This window comes from Pleurodeles waltl, chromosome 8, assembly GCF_031143425.1.
Source record: "Pleurodeles waltl isolate 20211129_DDA chromosome 8, aPleWal1.hap1.20221129, whole genome shotgun sequence".
NCBI lineage: Eukaryota > Metazoa > Chordata > Amphibia > Caudata > Salamandridae > Pleurodeles > Pleurodeles waltl.
This window is the reverse complement of record NC_090447.1, coordinates 1,444,076,181-1,444,096,643: the sequence shown is the minus strand read 5'-3', so window position 1 is coordinate 1,444,096,643 and position 20,463 is coordinate 1,444,076,181. Positions and strand designations below refer to the sequence as shown.

The 20,463-nt window shown below is 42.3% G+C and overlaps 1 protein-coding gene across 1 annotated transcript in view; it reads right to left on the bottom strand.

Annotated features, from left to right (window-relative positions):
* Positions 1-20,463, bottom strand: part of LOC138249608 (mucin-3B-like) — a 99,524-nt gene that overhangs the window by 15,424 nt on the left and 63,637 nt on the right. The window contains exons 4-6 of the mRNA XM_069203553.1: positions 17,910-18,164; positions 15,322-15,434; positions 4,651-4,870 (exon numbers count right to left, since the gene is read on the bottom strand). Of these exons, the coding sequence (XP_069059654.1) occupies positions 4,651-4,870; positions 15,322-15,434; positions 17,910-18,164 (588 nt within the window). The remainder of the gene's footprint in view (positions 1-4,650; positions 4,871-15,321; positions 15,435-17,909; positions 18,165-20,463) is intronic.

Genomic DNA, 20,463 nt, shown 5'->3' with positions numbered 1-20,463 from the left:
CAGAACTGCCATTACATAAAACTGCAGCACCACTGAGATTAACACGTTGCCAGGATTACCACCTAGAGATATTGTATGTATTACTGTCAATGCTTGGAAATAACAGTGAACGTAGATACCGGCAGTAGTAAATAGTTCTTGGTGTTATAAAATACAAGCACCACGCATTCCATGCATTTAGCAGCTAATTTAAACACTGGGGCAATACTTACAGACCAGTCAAATATAAGGTCCTTGTTTCAAGGACACAAGAGTAGGACACTGTGTGACAACACACTTTTAAATTCATGTATTATTGGCTGGTGTCCACAGATAATCTTAGTTTCCACTAGGGCAACTCATTACATGCTCCACTCATTTTAAGACCAGCTCTGAGCTGATCTTATTTTTTGGTGGCAGAGTTCAGCAATGATGCTAGTATTATTATCTGTAATTGGGATTTTCTGCCTGTGCTAATTTTGCCCCAGCAGTAACCTGGTGGAGTAAATTTTACCATTAGACTGTACTTTTAAATCTTTAATGCCCACTATTTAAAACCACAGTTACCTCTTGCTGAATCCCCACTGACCTTTCTCTAGCTAGAAGTATCAAGCTTCATAGGTCAATGACAGGCGGGTGAGCCTCACCTAAAAGGGGGAAGATGCCCCAGGACTCCTTAGAAGGGTAGTCCAGTAGATTCAGTATGAGTGGGTTTTTCATGGATGAGTCAAAGAAATAAGACCCAGATTTAAGACAAGTGGTGCTTCACATTGTGAAGCGTCACTTTTCTTGTGCCTCCTTGCACCCTTCTAACGCCACCATGTGTGCACCGTATTTATGATATAGAGCACAATGGCGGTATTAGGAACAAGAGCATCAACATTTTTGACACTATTGTGGCTTTTTGCTCCACTTTCGTCAACAATTCTGATGCTAGTGGAGCAAAGTGCAAGGAGTCCCATTAATTCTAATGGATGCGTTCTTTTAATGCCTGCTTTCAGCAGGCGTTAAAAATGATGCCTAAAATGGCGCTAAGAAATTGTCCAGATTTCATTGTACCATTTTGCCAGCCTCCTTGTGCCAGAACTCCCCATTTGCATACATCATGCATGGCGAATACATAATGTGGCGCAAAGGGTCGCAAATTGGCGCAATGCATGCATTGCGCCACTTTGTAGATTTGGTGCGGCGTTTTGGACAATCTAACGCAACATTAGCTTCAGAAAAAGTATGCTAATGTAGCGTTAGATGGTGCAAGGCCATCATTACATTTGGGTCTAACTATCCTTCTGGATAGAGCGAGTATCACACTGGGATCAGTGATGGCATGCAATAATTGCCTACCTACTATGCGCGACTCCTGTAATTCTCTGCTACCGTGCATTTTTCTGGGATACTAAAGAATGGGGCTAAGTAGCATGGAACTAAGGAAGGAAAGAACTGAGGAAGGAACAAGTCTATGAAGCCTGAGAAGAACAGGTAAACCTGTTGCACATGAATCACTGTCTTTTGGCAATACTCTGATTTAGTTCCAGCAGATATCTTGAGCAAAAACATTTTGCTCATACAGCGAAGTCTAGTCTGCTTTTGCTAGTGCTAATCTATCTTTTTATCTAGGTTGTCACTTTACAAATACCAAATACATGCAGACATACATGGTGTGCACAATGCCATACACTTATTTCTCGAAATGATGTGAAATAAATGGAAAATTATGCATAAAATACTCGAAAAACAACTTCAGGTATCCCTAATGAAAATTGAAGGTGGGAGAATACCTCGTGTTCAATAGTCCCTTGAGAGACTGGTCAGGGGCCTGGTTAAAGAATAAAATGTGTCGCTTGGGTGCATTTCTCCTGTGAGACATCTTTGCGCTCAATCCAGTCGCCGCAGCAAAACGAAATATGAAATGTCCCACTGATATAACACCCAACAATTTGCATATATGAAATTGCACGAATTACGCAAAACTCCTACGGGAGTATTGCAGTCATCTTGCATGCTAAATGTTACTTTATAAACAAAAGTTTTGACCTAATAACTCAACTGATCGAACACAATTACTGCATACATTCCCTATGATAACTTGCTTTTGGTCAGTTCTGATTGATTCCTGGATGAAAACCCAACAGCACCAAAATATAGACTGTTCCTGAGTTTCATCTCCAACTGAAAGGAGAAAAACAGGACATTGTGCCCTTAATGCGGCCAAGGACACCTTAAGGATTTTTGGGGCCCGGGCCCGTAGTTCGGGGGTCCCTGTCCGGAACAGCTTTGGATTTATGATCCAGTTTCAGCTCTTTCATGCCCTCTTTGGCAGATCACAAGCGCACTTTTGCGACGACTAAATATGTTCACATCTAATATTTAGGGATAATTGATGTGTTTTCAATATTGTAACATAGCAACAACTAACTAATATTAGGGCAAATATTCTCAGTGACACCCTCCCCTTTCTCATATGTAAGGTCCTGTTTTGATCCAAAAGAACCTTTTTTTATAGATGTTGCATGAAACATAAACACAACATTTCTCTGCCAAACATCTTTAACCCTTTCGCTGCCAGGCCTTTTCTCCCTCAGTTGCCAGGCCTTTTTTGGCTATTTTGGGCAGTTGGTGCTTAGGCCCTCATAACTTTTTTTCCACATAAGCTACCCATGACAAATTTGCGTCCTTCTTTTCCAATATCCTAGGGATTCTAGAGGTACCCAGAGGTTGTTGGTTCCCCTGTAAAAGACCAAGAAATTATCCAAAATACAGCAATAATTTAGTTTAAAAAAAAGGGAAAAAAGGGCTGCAGAAGTCGTCTTGTGTTGTTTTCCGCTGAAAATGGCATCACCAAAGGGTTTGCAGTGCTAAAATCACCATCTTCTCAGCTTTCAGGAACATGAAGACTTGAATCAGAAAACCAAATTTTTCAACTCAATTGCAGCATTTTACTGGGACATACCCCAAATTTACTATTTTTTCTGCTTTTAGCCTCCTTCTAGTTAGTGACAGAAATGGTTGTGAAACCAATACTGGATCCCAGAAATCTAAACATGAAAAGTAGATGAAATACTAAATTCAGCAAGGGGTCATTTGTGTAGATCCTACAAGGTTTTCCAAAAGAAACTAACAGCTGAAATAAAAAAAGATTGAAATTGAGGTGTAAAACAGTCATTTCTCTCCACATTTTACACTGTAACTTTTTCCTGTGATGTCAGATTTTCAAAAGCAATATACTGTTACGTCTGCTGGACTCTTCTGGTTGCGGGGAGACATAAGGCTTGTAGGTTCATTAAGACGACTAGGTATCCGGAGCCAATAAAGGAGGTGCACCTTGCAATGGGTTTTCATTGTATACCGAGTATACAGCAAATCATTTGGTGAAATATTAAGAGTGCAAAATAGGTATCAAGGAAACCTTTGTATTTTCCAAAATGGGCACAAGTTGAGGTGTTGAGAAGCAGTGGTTTTTTGCACATCTCTGAATTCCGGAGTCCCTGTTAGACTTTTCATCCTTGGTGTGGTTTCCCCTAACTTTTTGCCTCTGTTTCCCAGGTTGTTGATGTGTGCTGCACTCTGTTTTTGCTGTTTTTGTTACTCTGGGCACTTTACCACTGCTATCCAGTGCTAAAGTGCAAGTGCTCCTGTGCAAAATGTGTATGTAATTGGCTTTCCATGATTGGCACATTGATTTACTGGTGAGTCCCTAGTACAGTGCATTAGAGGTGCCCAGGCCCTATAGATCAAATGCTACTAGTCGGTCTGCAGCACTGCTTGTACCACCCATATTACTGGCTCTGTACACATGGCTCAGATGGGCACTGCAGTGTCTGTGTGTGCAGATGTTAACCTCCAATTCGACTTGGCGAGTGTACCCACTTGCCAGGCCAAAACTGTCCCTTTTCTTACATGGAAGACACCCCTAAGGTAGGCCTTCAGTAGCCCCATGGACAGGGTGCGGTGTATGTTCAAGGTAGGACATATACTAAGGTGTTTTATATGTCCTGACAGTAAAATACTGCCAAATTCGGTTTTCACTGTTGCAAGGCCTATCTCTCTCATAGGTTAACATGGGGGCTGCCTTTAAAAATAATTAAAGCAGAGATTCCCTTTTGGAGCAGATAGACATTTGGAGTTTGGGGTCTCTGAGTTCACAATTTTGAAATACATATTTTAGTAAAGTTGGTTTTAAGATTGTGTGTTTAAAAATGCCACTTTTAGAAAGTGGGCATTTTCTTGCCTAAACCATTTCTGTGACTCTGCCTGTTTGTGGATTCTCTGTCTGGGTCAGTTTGACAATTGTGCTGTTTGCACCTCTCGCTAGACAGTGACACAAAGGGAGCTAGGGTGTAGTCTGCACTTCCTGATGAACCATCTGTGCTAGGAGGGAGGGGAGGTGTGGTCACTTACACCTGAAAGGGCTGTGCCTGCCCTCACACAATACAGTCTCCAACCCCCTGGTGTGTGTCTGGGGCCTGGCCTATTCCTGCAGGTTCCTGAAGGATACTTAAGCCTGGCATGTTTCACTGATGTTTTCTACAATCCCAGACTACGAAGATTAATTTTAAAAAGGACATAAAGACACAGAGTGGCAACCATGCTATATTTGGATATGGAAGAAAAAACCTTATATATGGTACTATTTATTATTTTTCCTTAGTGGCTGCCATGATAATGCCTTACCATCTATGAAAGTGTCCTTCAGATCTACTTGTAAAACTGTGCTTCTGTTCAGGGCCCCAGTATACTCTTTGGAAAGTTCCGCCAGGGTCACATTTTGCTCTGTGCTCATCACAATGTTGAAGTCGACCACCACGCTGCCACGCTTGAGGCTGATCAATTCAATGCGCATCATTCCGTTGCCCAGTAATGTTCCAATGTTTGAAGGAAGCAGCTTCTTCAGCTGTAACGAAAGATAGAAAATAAGTTGGAGGGGTTGGGCTTGCTGTTGCCTACATGAGTCGTTCCCATTCTGTTGTTATAACCAGCCTACTCAGAATGAATAGTTACAGAACTACTGACTTCTGAGTCTAAAAATATTTAAAAAATTTAAAATCTATAACAAAGTGTCATTAACATCATTAATGTAATATTTCTGTAGTGCTAAAAGTCTGAAAAACTAACCTAGTGCTATAAGCAGTTACTCAACTCAAAGTATCTGCTTCAGAATACGTGTCGTCAGCAACTCTCTCAATAGGATTTGCTGCTCTGTCCGTCTTAGCTCATCAGGAAAGAAGGTCCACAACCACACAATCTATTTTAGGAAACACCTTAATATCAGATTCCTTTTCCATATTTTTAGGGGGATACTTTTGAAAAAGATTCATCAGTGACTTTGCTCAAGGGAAGGGAATTATTTAAGTATTGTTCTAGGTTCTACTGCATTATGTTTGTCCAGGAGGCTATTTGGACTCCTAAAAAGAAAGCATGGTAGTTATCACCAGAGATCTAAGTCAGAGTTCCTGGTCACTACTAAAAACATCTAAACAATGGAGTGCTTGAATCGTCTAAGTCAGCAGTGTTCACTGAAGGCTAAGCATGTATGAATCATGCCAGATTTTCAGGATAAAAAGCAATTATGTAAAATCATTTAATTCAGGTACAATTTCTCTACATATATCTAGATAAGATATCCTGAAAATTATACCTTAATTAGTGCATACTCAACTTTAGTGCCCCTCCCACCCTCCGGGTATAAGTGCAAACTACTGTTCACAATAATAGCTAGGAAGAAACAATAGCTGGTTGCTGACACTATAAATTTGCTCCTCCTATTCCTGAGATTAAATTGTATATGTTAGTTTCTGTGATGGATCTCTTTCACAGAATGGTCTGTAAGGGGTTGTCTCAATGAAATGACACATGATATCAGCCATTGAGCTACACTTTCAACAAGTTAAAGATGTTTTCTACTGGGTCTAGATGGAGTATCAGAGTTTCTAAAACATAAAACTATAGAGGTTTAGTAGAAAAGGCAAAAGGAATTCTGCTAGTAAGAGTATTACCAACTGGAATAAAGAGACACCAGTAGTCAGCTCAAAGATTCAAGTGAAATAAATTTACAATTTCCCCATCAAGGTTCAGCAGATATCCAAAGATTCTTACACCACCAACAGAATTGCAGTCAAAGTCATGTGAAATTGTTCTACTGGGCTTTCCACTAGGTCATAAACTCATACATTGTACCCATGTTTTCTTACTATCTGTCAATTTCAAGTATCGGCAATCTGTAATGTCTTTGCTTTCAGGTCAGGATCATTCATTAGAATAAACAAATAAGGACTAAGGACTGGAGAACACTCAGTCATGACAGCATAAATTAAACTTTTCCAAAATATATTTTCCATCCGGTCATCAGCTAAGAACAAACCATTCAGGTAAAACTACAAATAGTGAACATATGTCATGCATTTTGGTGTATTATAGCCATCGTCTCGGATACATAGACAAACCATCCAACCTACCGCTACCAACCTCGAACAGGAAGCAAAAAACTTCAATGCCTGGGTCACCAATTGCGCTGACAGTTTCATCTTCATCAAGAGCATCATCCTCCAAAAAGGCCAGCTGGTCACCCAAGCACTCAGAACATCAAAACAAGACAGCAAACAGCTGGAGAGTAGATGGAGAACCCGCAAGGACACCTCCGATAGAGCAGCCTTCAAGACCTCCCTCAACCTTTACCACTGCCTGCTGAGGGCAACAAAGAAGACAGGCCTTGCTGCATGCGTTGAAACCAGCACCAATAAAACCAAGGAAATTTTCAACATCATTAAAGAATTCTCCAACCCGGCTGCCAGCAAAAACAACATCTCACCCTCACAGGTGCTGTGCAACAACCTGGCCCACTTCTTCCATGACAAGATCACAACCATTTACAGAAACTTTGAACCCGACCCTCACCTATGGACTTTCTCGACAGATATGCCACCACCATAGCTGGCACGAACCACACACTGACCACCTGGAATATCCACGCAGGACATCATCTCCACTATGAAATCCATCCACTCAGGATCTTCGACACACCAATGCCTGTGCCACTTCTTCAACCTTGGAAACCAAAGAATCGGCCAGGAACTCACCACCCTGCTCAACACCTGTGTCACCACCACAACATTTCCTGATGCCTAGAAAAACCCTGAAGTGAGACCACTACTCAAAAAACCCTCTGCCAACCCCAGCGAACCCAAAAACTACTGGCCAATATCCCTGCTCCCATTCCCAGCAAAGTTACAGGAAAAGATCATCAACAAGCAACTCATAACATACCTGGTGCAGAACCAGCTAGTCAACACCTTCCAATCCAGCTTCCGCAGAAATCAGAGCACCGAAACAGCCCTGATCGCAGCCACTGCCGACATCCGAACCCTTTTTGACCGAGGACAAAACAGCAGTGTTGATGCTCCTTGACCTCTCGGCAGCCTTAGACACTGCACCCCACCACATGCTAATTGAAAGGCTCCACCACATTGGCATCCAAGGGGACATGCTCAGATGGATCACCTCCTTCCTCACCGGAAGAACCTGGAGGATCCACCTCCCACCTTTCACCAAGGAGATCACCAGTGGGGTCCCCCAGGGCTTTTCCTTCAGCCCCATGCTCTTCAACGCATATATGACCCCTCTGGCCAACATCGTCAGATCCCACAATCTCAACATAATTTCCTACAGAGACGACACCCAACTCATCCTCTCACTCACCAACGACCCCCTCCAGCATCAGAGCCAACTTCCATAGATGCATGACAAGCATCGCTGACTGGTTGAAGAACAACTGCCTGCAGCTGAACACAGACAAGACGGAACAAGATGGAAGTACTGATCTTTGGTAATAGCAGCAACACATAGAACAACTCCTGGTGGCTATCAGACCTAGGACCGGCACCCACTCCCTCCAATCATACCAGAAACCTCACAATCATCATTGAAAAATGACAACGAGCGCACCATGAAAGTACAGATCAACACTGACTCCTCGCCTGCTTCCTCACTTTGCATGTGCTACATAAGATCTTCAAGTAGCTACCCCTACACACGAGACACACAGTGACACAGTCCCTCATCACCAGCCAACTGGACTACAGCAACATCCTCAACGTAGGAATTGCTGCACACCTCCTACAGAGACTTCCAACCATACAGAACGCCGCAGCCAAACTCATCTTATGCCTTCCCTGACAAGCCCACATCACACCCCACCTCAGGCAACTCCACTGGCTCCCCGTACAGAAGAGATGCCAATTCAAGCTGCTGACCCACACACAAGGCTCTACACAACCAAGAACCTGCGTAAATTAACCACTGCCTGAACTTCCACTAACCGTCGAGAAGACTACATTTTGCCTCCCTTTCACTTGCCCATACTCCCCGAATCTACCAAAGCAGATGTGTAGGACACTCCTTCTCTCACATCGCAGCAAAAACCTGGAATAGCCTCCCCATGCACCTCACTTCCAGAATTCCGAATGACGTTTAAGACATGGATGTTCGAATAAGTCTCCGGGACCTGCAAGCACAGCACTGCTTTATGAATCCTGATTGATAAGCAAAACTTAGTGTATTACTTGTCGTTTCCCAGTTGGCGAAATCATGGCATTACTATGAATGGCCAAATGAATGCTAAATGAGCACTTTAGAAGTGAATCCAATAAAAATGTTGTGTCAGATTGTAAGTTTGAAACAAAGATGTACAGAACAGCTACACTTCTGGAAGCCCTGGGACTGGGGCACCTCTGCCAGCTTTGTTTGTTCCATTAGTCGGGGTTCTTTGCTTTGAGTGCGCCGAGCTCAAAAGGGGGACATTCATTACAAGGCTACTTATGTACTGAAAACGTATTAATATTTTAACTCTGACCAAATAACCATTGTTGGATCTATGCATCTGTAGCAATAAAGCTTGCAGTGTCTCGCCTTATACCTTTCTCCCAAATGAAACACCTGCCTCCAGCATGACTAAGTAAATAAAACACATACCTCTCAATCCTGGTACTGGACAATGAAATGCCACTTCTAAGTCATGCTCTGTTGATTGCTTTACCTCTTCCAGCCAGGTAGTAATGATTATAAAAAAGCAAATGTGCCTGCCACATCTACATTGCTTTACACCTACATGATAGACTACTAATGTTTCAGAGGGTTTTCAGTGGTTCTGTTTTAGAGAATAGCCAGCTTGTAGGACATATAGATCACTCAAACCCAAGACACACCAGACATTCTCACAATCAGTACAATCCAAACAGTCCTGTCCAAAAGAATACATCATGTTTTCAATATCCCATAATTTGGGTTTTATGAGGTAGCTGACATCATTCACCAATCAACGTTATCATCACAGACCACCATTCGAGACAAACCAACAAGTGGGCGTCTCAGTCAGCACATGCAAGAGCTATATCTCTTGTATCATTTTGTGCACAATAGCGACATCTCTTTCATGCACCACAGCAACATAGAGATAGAGCCTCTCCAATAAAAAGTGCACAAACATACCACATACTGAATGCACACAACCTCAACCTACCTGAATTACCAACCTAGATTGTGATTCCTTTAATCTGTCTTGGAAGAAGTCCAGCAAACACCCAACCACCCAAACCAAAGAAAAACAGAACAGTCTCTATACCACTACTTCCAACATCAGACACCTTTTTTCAAACTAACCCATTCAGACTACTATTAATTTAAATACTAAACAAATTCAACTACTTTCATACAGTGGCGGCTGGCAGTTTTAGGAGGGAGGGGGGCGGGCAGCACACTTGCACTCATTCTTTCACACACACGCATATCCATTAACACTCATCAACATTCAAACATGCACGCACGCACCAAACATTCATTTAAGAAGATCACACACACACACACTTACCTTCAGCTTCGGTCCCAGGAGGGTTGGGACTGCTGCCTTCCCTCACTGGCTTAACTTAGGTCAGCCAGTGAGGGAAGGCAGCAGTCCCAGCCTCGTCACAAAGTGGGATGGGGTCAGTGAGACTGCTGACCCCACCCCTCTCTGTGACGAGGTGTCACTGATTGACACTCGCTCTGGGTGCTTCAGGGCTGAAACCTGAAGCTCCCAGGTCAAAGTCAATGGGTGACACTTCCCTCGTCACCCTGGGAAGGCCTCGAGGCACCTTTGCTGAGCTGAGGAGGTCACACCCACAGGAGCTGTGACCTCTTCAGCCCAGCAAAGTTCAGCTCAGGCAGCCAGGAGTCTGCGCAAATCTCGCATATCTGCACCTGGCTGCTTGACCTGACCTTTGTTCAGCCTGACAGACACTCTTCATGAGGGGCAAAAGGTGGGGGGGTGTGGCCCCTCCGCCCTAAAGGACGGGCCGCGCCTGCCTTCACACAACCACACCCTACAAAACAGCACACTCAAACAATTGATTGTACTCCCAGGTCCGAATGAAAGGACTCCCAGATTGAGAATGCAATGATAGAAAATGCTATTCAAATTACAATAACATGTAAAAAGTGTTCCCCTATTGGTTTGCTGAGAAAGCTCTAATGTATTCAAAATACATCTGCCAATCTCATCCTTGGTGTGCCTTTATTGCCTCTGCATCAGCAGCGCTGTTCTTACTTCACTTGTTACTAATGGCTGAAAAGATTAACTTTCGATCCTTGTGTTATGTCCACGGGGCATTCTACAATGCAGCACCCCTTCTCACCGCCATTGCCTCTTGCAGCACTTGTAGAACCACCAATGCATCCTTGGTGGTGGTTGAGAGGTTTAATCGGGTGCTACTATAGGATAGTCCTTTCGCTGGCTCAGCCGCTAAATTGTGGAATGCGCTACTGGTGACTTTGCAGAAAATCCACAATGTTGTCTTTGCAGGATCCTTTAAAAACCTGGCTACATACAAAATAATTCTCAAACTTCTATCTCTTACAGTTCTATCCCTCCCTTATTTTGAGCACCAGGGTATCAGGACATCTGTATAGGTAATAGAGCGCTTTAAAAGTCTATTAACAAAAGTAGGACTCTGTTTAGTGCTCCTTTCTTCAGTTACAGAAAGTGTATAAAATCTATCTTCTGCAACAAATCAAGAAGCCTACTAGCATCCTGCTATGCAGTGCTTAATTTGTGCTTGTTGTTTCCGGTTCTGAGCACCAGTACTTATTTATGAGGCCAGCGCTTGTTCTTCTGCCTCAAGCATTTACTTTGAGCAAAAGACACATATGGGGAAGACGGAGGAAGGGAAAAACGAAAACGCGTAACAAAGGGAGAAAGCAGAAAGCTGCAAGAGTGAGCTGAAGGGGCTGGGAGTGGCTGTAAATGGATTGAAGAGACCTGAGATGGCTTCAGGATTACACTTCCTCAGGATTCTGTGCTCGCACATTTAATTGCAGCAGCTGCGTGTTTAAGAGGAGGGCTTTGGGCACGGCACGTTTTTATTTACAAATTAAGCACTTCTGCTATGTAACCAATACTACTGTGCAACCTGAACTATGCCACTATGTAATCTTTGCATTATAACCCTGAACTATTCAACATGCGTTGCACTCCTCTTTTTTTAAGAAGGTGCTCACGTGTATCTTGAAGACAGAGCAGGCATCTCCATACCTTACAATTAGGTCCAGCTCCCACACAATGTTAAAGACTATGGCCCTTATTTAGAGTTCAGTGGAGAAACATATTCTGTCACAAACATGATGGATATCCCTTCCATCATAATACAAGTGCATTATTGCCTACAGCACTTGTAAAATTAACCTGCTTACTTTTAATGCATGCCTCTTAATTAATTTTGGTCTGTATTCACATATTGTTAGCAATACTCCATTGCAACTCTGTTTATGCACTGATCAGTTAAGCTCTGTAAAGCGCTTTGATACCCCTTGGGGTCTGGTTTGCACTATGTAAGACTGAAAGTAAATAAATAATAAGGAGGACAGGATATCTGCCGCGTTTTGATAGAGCAGCATGTCTTCCAAACTCGAAATAAGGCCGAAATCCACTCTGGGGTCTGCAGCCTCATCACTCTTTGGATGGAATATTCACCAGGTTACCATTACATGTTAATCTTGCAAAATGGTACAGAAAGTAAGATTATGACCCAAAATGCCCCATTATTCTTTTTTAAGCAAGATCTATAACATGCTGTTTTTGTTTATCCACATATGAAACAAGTGAAGCTGCATTTTTTGAGAAATATTTTCCTAAGAACCTGGATAAGTAATGAAGGTGATGCGTTGCAGTTTATAATATGCTCCACCGATGATTAGCGATTGCTAGACCTGGCATTCTTGGTGTGGTTCGCCCCTAAATGTTTTACCTTCAAGCCTCCTGTTTTGCTGACTTTGTTTTTGCTGGCTTTAGGACTCTGCATACTTGACCACTGCTAGCCAGTGCTAAAGTGCTACCTTTGCCCAGTGCCTGTAAATTGATTGCTACTAGGGGGCCTGCAGCACTGCTTGTGCCACCCACTTAAGTCGCTCTTTAAAAATGCTTCACGCCTGCCATTGTAGCCTTTGTGCACTTTTGAACTGCCATTTCCACCTGGCAAAAAAAATATTTTGCCAGGCCCAGACCTTCCGTTTTAATACATATAAATCACCCCTAGGACAGGCCCTGAGCAGCCCACAAGGCAGGGTGCAGTGTATTTAAAAAGTAGGACATGTTTGTTTAAGTTTTGCATGTCCTGGTAGTGAAAACTCTTAAATTCCTTTTTCACTACTGCAAGGCCTATTTATCCATAGAATAACATTAGAGTTACCTTTTTATATTTAATAAGCTATACCTTCCAATTAGGAGCAGGTAGACAGCTTGAGTTTGGTGGCTAAAGGATTGTAATCAAAGGCCCTCTTTAATGGTAAAGTCAAAAATTCTTATCACAATGCTGAAAATGCCACTTTTAGAGAGTGGGCATTTTCTTGTCTTAACTGTTTGGTTCCTGCAGCCTGATCCTGGGTCACGTGACTAGGTGTAACTGGCAGTTTGTCTTTGTGTTTTGGTCCCAGCCAGTGAAACAAGGGGAAGATAGCTTTTGGCAGGATGGGCCACTCTGAGTTAACAAGGGGGGAGGAGATGTTACCTACCACACCTACACATCACAAAGGATCAGACTGAGCACTCTCACAAAGGTTTGTCAGTAGGTTTTTGTGACCCCCAAATAAGCTGGGGCCAGGACAGGGAGAAAGGGGGTGCCTGACATCCCTGGGGGATGGTGGGGGGGGAATGGAAACCTCTAGAAGCCTCCTCTGCTTCAAAGTGGATACCAGGTATAAATGTTGGACCTCAGACCCCAACTCGTTAGTACACTTCTGGACCTGTGGACTATGCCAGAAAGAAGGACTTATGTGCTGCCTAAAGGACTACCACTCTGCTGGGCTGCTGCTCTAAAGAACTGCTGCCCAACTGTGCTGGCCTGCTGCCCTGCTGCCCTCTTGTCTGGGTGAGAAGGACTGGACCTGCATATCTTAACCCAGGACCCCAGAGTGTCTCCAGGGCTGGGTGTCTGGCCTCCTGATCAGACGCCTCAGGGCCACAACAGGCTTCCAACAACCTTGAACTCAGCACCTGGACTCCGCTATCTGTGAGTCCTGCCATCCCAAGTAGTGCCAGCTCAGTCCTGGACCCTTAGAAGTGGGCCTGCCAGCCCATCCGCGGCTTCAGCAGAACCAATGCATCCCCTCCGTGGCACGGTGCATATCCTGCAGAACCAGCTCATCACCTTTGCTGCTTGATGCATTGAGCATCATCCATCCTCAGAACTGATGCATCATTTCTGCTGTGCAGACTACCCCGAAGCAAGGTCTTCACATCACCATCACAGCCCATTGAAGCCAACCCATCTTCACATAAGGTCAGTGCCTCGCTCAATCAAGCACTCAGAACCACCGTAGAGTGACGCACCTCCACACCAGGTCATCACATTGCACATCTCAGCTTCTCAGAACCACCACTGCATGGCACATCTTACTGCCGTACCATGCATTGTCTCTGCTGTATGACGCATTATCAGCACAGGACCCCCCATCCCTCTATGGAACCAGGATTAAGATACTGTGTTCCGCAGGCCTAACTGGGTTACTGTAGCTGGTCTTTGCTCCATCACGGCAGATCTGAAATTGTGATTTTGCCCTGGCCCAGCACAACCAGATAATCACAGGCGATTTGTGCTTTGTGGCGATATTTTCACTAAAATCTTTAAAATTGCATATTTCCGGTTTTACTCATTGGATGTGTTTTGTTTTGGTCTTACTCACTTTATTACAGTTTGTGGTGCTGCATAAATATTTCAAACATTGCCTCTAGGTTAAGCCTGACTGCTCTGTGGCAAGCTACCACAGCGCTTAGCACACGTTAATTTGGGGTTTGCTTATGACTTCACCCTGATAAAGGATTGCAGTTTCTTTTTGAGTAGGGTTTCACCCACCTCAACCAGTAACCTTTTATATTATAGCAATCATCATAGAATTTTACATTTTTTAACCACGTTAGTTTTCTATTAGTGGTTATTGTGTATGTTTTAATTCTGACTGTATTTGATTGATTATTTATTTATCATTTAATGTTGTAGTTCCATTGCATAGTATAAATGTTTTGTTTACCATCTTGCGTGGTTTTAACCAAAACAAAATAAATTGCACTCTTCTATGATGATAAAAGTAGTACCTCCTACCTAGATAGGCTTTCATGTATTCATTTCATGCATTATCGTGTGTATATATTAGAGGCTATATAGGATATTTTATGTGTATATTTAATTCAAATCTTGATGTTAATACACATTGTCTGGATTATATTTTCTTTCTTTCTGCATTCATTTATTTTATTGTATTTATTTAAAGTATTTTTTATAAATAATGGCAAAGAGAGAATATTTACAGTAGGTGGAACATGCAATAAAGCTGCGTGTGATCAATCACTCATATTTTGTGAGCAGAAAGAGCATGAGGGGGTTGATGCTGGTTCCTGAATGAATGGGGAGTAGGAGCTAGGCTCATATCTGAAGAAAGAGTGCTCCATAGATGTGGAGCCAAGGAGTAGAAAACATGCTTTTCAAATCTCGGATTGTTTCCATTTGGGGATTTTATCACAGACAGTATATGGATATTTTACCAAACCCTGATACTGATTTCAATTTCAATTTAGGAAAAGGCTTATGCGCAGCCAAACAGTGCAGCATACAAGGTTAAACCCGATTAAAGTAAGTGCCTTTTTGGGATTTACTCTTCTGCTATGCTCCAAAAAATACAAATTCCTAATTTCATCCAACGCACAGTCTGGTTTTGCCTGAGGACCACCTGGAAAGAATGCCCACAGTAGCGGATATTATGATAGCCATTAACTTTTCAAAATTTGGAGAAGTCAAAGTAAAACATTTTTTATATCTGAGTACTTACCTCATCCTGGAAGTTTTTTTCAAAATCTTTGAATGCTTCACTCAATGAATTTTCATACCCTTCTTTATAAACCACATTTATTATTCTGGTTTTTCCTGTGTAGATTTTACCCGCTGTTAAGAAAAATGAAAAACAGCTATGAGAAATATTGGGCGATAAAAACCTCGGAAATTGAAATGCTCTTCATTTCTACAGAATGAATTGTTCACCTGATGCATGGTATCTCAATGATTGGGAACAAATGGGCTATGTGACCTATAAATATAATTTTCCTTGCAATACCAAAGAGAAATTGATAACCATCTTTGAAAAGGGCTCCTCCTAGTAGCCCTAACATTTGCATGGTACCTTTTTCAGCATGTTTATCCATGCCACTTTAATTTGTAAATTTGTCTGTTGGTAGGATGTAGTTTTGATAGGTTTGTCTTATCAAAGTCAATTGGGTAAGATCTGATCCTTGCATAGGACCTCACCCAGTGCCTGCAACTGCAGCTCTCCTTGTGTCAGCCCAATGTGACCGCATCCAATAAGCGGTGTCAGTGATACATACGTTTGCCCTTACCTGTGCTTGAATGAATTTACTTTTTTTGTAGCACGTAGTCTAGCACACAGTGCAAACCGAACCATCTATAAGTGCACATATTCTTTGCAGTTATTGGAATTAATACAAAAGGAGATTCATTGATTTTTTCCAGGGTGAATTGATTTTCTGCAGAATCCTTCTCTTCCCACTCAATGACCACTAAGATACCTTCTACTCTCATTAACCAAATAAACTGACATCACAATGTCAATGTCTAAGACTGAGATCAAAGGCGACTACAGAACTTTTCACACAGTAGCTTTACCTACTAGGAGACATGGAGACTGATTCACATGAATGAGTACCCAGTATGGCATACCCTCGACCTGCCTGTTAAACTTTTAGTTGGGCAGACTGCCACCTTTTCAGACACCAGTGCCCCTGCTGGTTACACCGTCAGAAAGCTTACTCACATAATCCAATAAGGTAGGGGACATAGGACTAAGGACATCAGAAAACACATCCGATTTAGAGACAATGTCCTCGGGGAAAAGCTTACAGTCATGGACAGAACAAAATTATGACCCTTGCACCCTGGGAGAAACTTCCAAGGGTGCAGGGGTCATTGTTTTTTTTGTTTTTCACAAACTCCCACATAAAGAAGGTTTGGTGAAGAGTTGCCTGACAGATGGGGGGCTGTCCATCAAACCTGTGGCATTTAGATTAGACTTTTGAGGACCTCATTCTGGTCTGGATTTTATATGCATGTTTATTGGTGATGGTAATGACTTCATCATCCTTTCAGATACCTGTGTCTGAGACATAATTTTTTTGTTTTCTTAATTCAGTATACAGTTAGGAAAACAAAACTTCCATATTTAGAAAGGGTAGCTGGAAACGTCTACTGAGGTTCTGTTTTCCCCCAAAAAGATACACAGAGGGTTATGTAGACTCTGGCAGGCCAGCTGACATAGGTTTAGAGGCAGCAACCACCTCTGCTGGCATTGATGTGACCACCGTGCTGAATTTTGAGATTGCCTCTAGGAATGTGGGGTATATTTTTCCCAACATGTCTCCCACCTGTATGGTAGCACCAATTTGGAAAATGAAAAACAAATGCCTCTGACAAACCAGTATTGTCTCTCTGTGTACAGGACACATTTTTGTATTTTTCTATCAGGACAGGTAGTAAATGGCTGACAAGATGTTAGGAAGGTTGCCATTCTGGCAGATGTCCATCCGAGCAGATGTTCCTTTTGGGACTTCCAGATATACTAAATGAAGAGGGAGACACTTGGGATGGGTAGACAGGACATCTACCCAGATACGTTTTAAGGCATGGGCAAAGTGGGCCCAGGGCCCCAGCCTTTAACTTGGCCCCCTGACAGAGACAGCTCTGCTCTGGAGAGGGTCTTGCCCTAATGACCTTGAATAATTCTTAAACAAGGCTGCTAAAATACAGTTTTCCTGGAATTTAATTTTAATGTGGGTGATGTGTGAGAGTCTATTACAGACATTTTGCAGATACATTTTGTGTTTATGTTTCATGCAACATCCATAAAAAAGTTTCTTTTAGTTCAAAACAGGACCTCACATATGAGAAATTTGAGGGCGTCACAGAGATTATTTGCAGTAATATTAGTGAACTGCTGCTGTGTTACAATATTGACAACACAAGTCACTATCCCTGAATAGTAGATGTAAACACATTTAAAGTTTGCATGAGTGTGCCTGTGCACTGTTAGTGACCTGGCCAAAGAGGGCATGAAAAAGCTGAAATTGGATCATAAATTCAAAGCTGTTGTGAACTGGGGCCCCCAAAATACATTTGCCTCCCTACCCCCCACCCCGGCCCCTAAATTCCTTATGATGCCCCTGCATCTCCCAATTTTATGCTGATGTCCTGTTACGAGTCACCCCTAAAGTGAGGTCCATATTGCACTATTAATTTTAAAAAAAATGTCCTGAAGCCACACACAAAAACATTAATTCAAAAACACAGCACATCAGAAAGGTATATGCGGGAAGGTTATTAATACAAATCTGCATATTGAAAGACAAGTACCTGTCATGATTGATAAGGAAGCGGTGGTCTTCTCGGAGCAGCTCACTGCCTCAATGGATACACTGTACTTAGTTGAAGGGAAAAGGTCAGAAAAAGTGCATTCAGTTGCTCGTTTGTCTTCGCTTGTCATTAATGCACCATTCTGGAACAGCTTCACATTGTAAAGAATGTCCTTCCGGCTGCTCGCCTTGGTCCATCCTAAATGAATGACGTGGCTGTTGACAAGCTTGATTTCTAATGACAGAGGTGATTGGGCTGTGAAGAGAGGTACAATTATAAACAGTCGATTATTCGTCGATTGCATTGTCCATGTTCAGAGTTTGATCAATTGTGATGAAGCGTAAAAAATACTTCCTCAAGTTGTTCTGAAGGGTTAGTCCCAAAAAATGGTCATGAATTGTGCACCGACATCTTGCAACCAATATTTCATTTTGCAATGTAACCTGCGTACTAGAAGGTCATATCTCACTCCCTCCACTTGTAGAAGGTTGGAAAACGACCTGCCTGATAAATGTTAATTATGCAGGTCGCTCTATGCGAACCCTGTGATTGGCTACAAAGGCAGGGATGGCAGCAAGCCGCCACCACTGTCTAAGCATTCCCTAATGGCGCCTCCTGAGGCTGCTGACACCATTCACAAGGGGCAAAAGGTGGAAGAAGCCATCAAGGATTCCCTACAGCGTTGAGTGACTGAGGTCAATAAAATAGTAGTAATAAGGCCTATAAATCATTTCTCTTTTCAACAACTTTATTTATTGGGTTTTGTTTGTTCCAACGTGATATTTACTTATCTATTACTATATTGCCTTCATAGTTTTATCAAGGCATGCTTTCACATTTCACTATATTTGGGGAACAGCGGCAGGGCCATCTTTGCAGCATTCGGTCATTTATTAAAATTCTGAACCAGAGATCTTGGATTTTAAATACAAATGCTTTTAAGATGACCTTTGAAAAGCTGCTCATCTGTGCTTTGACCTATACCGCACCCATTCTGGAACTGCCAGATATCCACAACCTGCAGTTTCATTCCCCACCTCAGGAAGATGATGTACATGCATGAATATTACATGCATTTTCTCTGAGTCAAGCATGTCACATTGAGCCACTGCTGCCTGAGGTTAACCCATTTTCACAGAAACTGGCTCTTTACTGCTAAGCAACTTGAATGCTTAACAGGGCGGAACAATAACCTTGTCTCAACATTAGTTCATGTTCAAAATTATCAAATTCATTAATGTTGTTGTTGACACGTTTAAATCTGAGCTACTAAGGGGTATATTTACAAAGATAAACTTTCATGTGCGTAAACCTACTTGTATAAGTTCACCCATTTATGGGTGTAAGGTTACTAAAAAAAAAGTCTCTTGAAAAACTAAAAAAATACAGCTATAAAGAATTAAGAAATAATATAATTTATTTTGAAACAATTATAATTATTTTTAATTTGAAGAAAGGCTGTTAAAATATGTTTAAGAAATTATTATTTAATTACATTTGAAATCATTTTTATGTATCTTTCAAAGTTTTTTAACATTGTTTCCAAATAGGGTTAATTTTAAGTTCCTATGTCCATTATTTTCTATAGAGGGGTTGTAGTACCTGTGAATGGCCAGCTCTGAGGTGAAATGCAATTATGACTGTTGTGGGTCATTGTTGTCTGCAGTAACTTTAGAAATGCAGTTTAAGAATAGGAATGCTCTTATTCTTTTGTGGGTAGTTGCATGTCTTTCCATTACCCCTTCCCTAACAGTCGCTGACCCCCTCATGCCTTCTTTAAGTAGTAAGGGTCATATTTATGACAATGTCAGGCAGTGAAGAAAGTCACCTTTCTGTGCTGTGCTGCACTGCATGACAGAGAAAGGAGTGTGCCCTCTTTAAAAGAATATGGTGCATTCCTGCTTTGTCCCTACCATGGTGCCGTTTTGGCTGCCTAGTGCCAACACAGTCACCCTTGACCGTGATGCAAGGGTGCTTCCGATGTAAGGAGGATTGTTTTTGTGCAGAAAGGGACACCCTCCTGCGCAAAAACAATCCTCTGAGGCATTTTCCTCTTTCTGTGTGTGCTGCAGAATGAAGCACAGATAGGAAGAGGAAGTAACAAGGAGAAATAAAGATATTTCTTCTCAGTACTCCTCACTTGGGAAGGCGTAGCATTTTGGGGCATTCACAGGTCTACCTCTTTTGGTAAATCTAGAAATGTGTTAATATCGATGGGTGTTGTGGGGGAAACCCACCCAACATCCATTAATCCCTCCCTGGAGCAGTGTGTTGCATTGCTCTGCATTGCATTACTCTGGATTTATCAAGCCACTCAGGGCCACACAATGTGGCCTTGCGTGGCTTGATACATAGCATTTTGGGCTTGCGTTGTGCACGCATCACATTGAGTGGTGCAAGAGCATTGCAACTCCTCTCATAAATATGCCCAAAGTATTACTCATTTTCCAGGCACACTCCCCTGTACCTCCCTCATTTACTACAAAAACATGCATACACATGCAGAGATCTCCTCAGTCTAGGCAGAGATCTCTGCACAGAAACACTAGGAGAG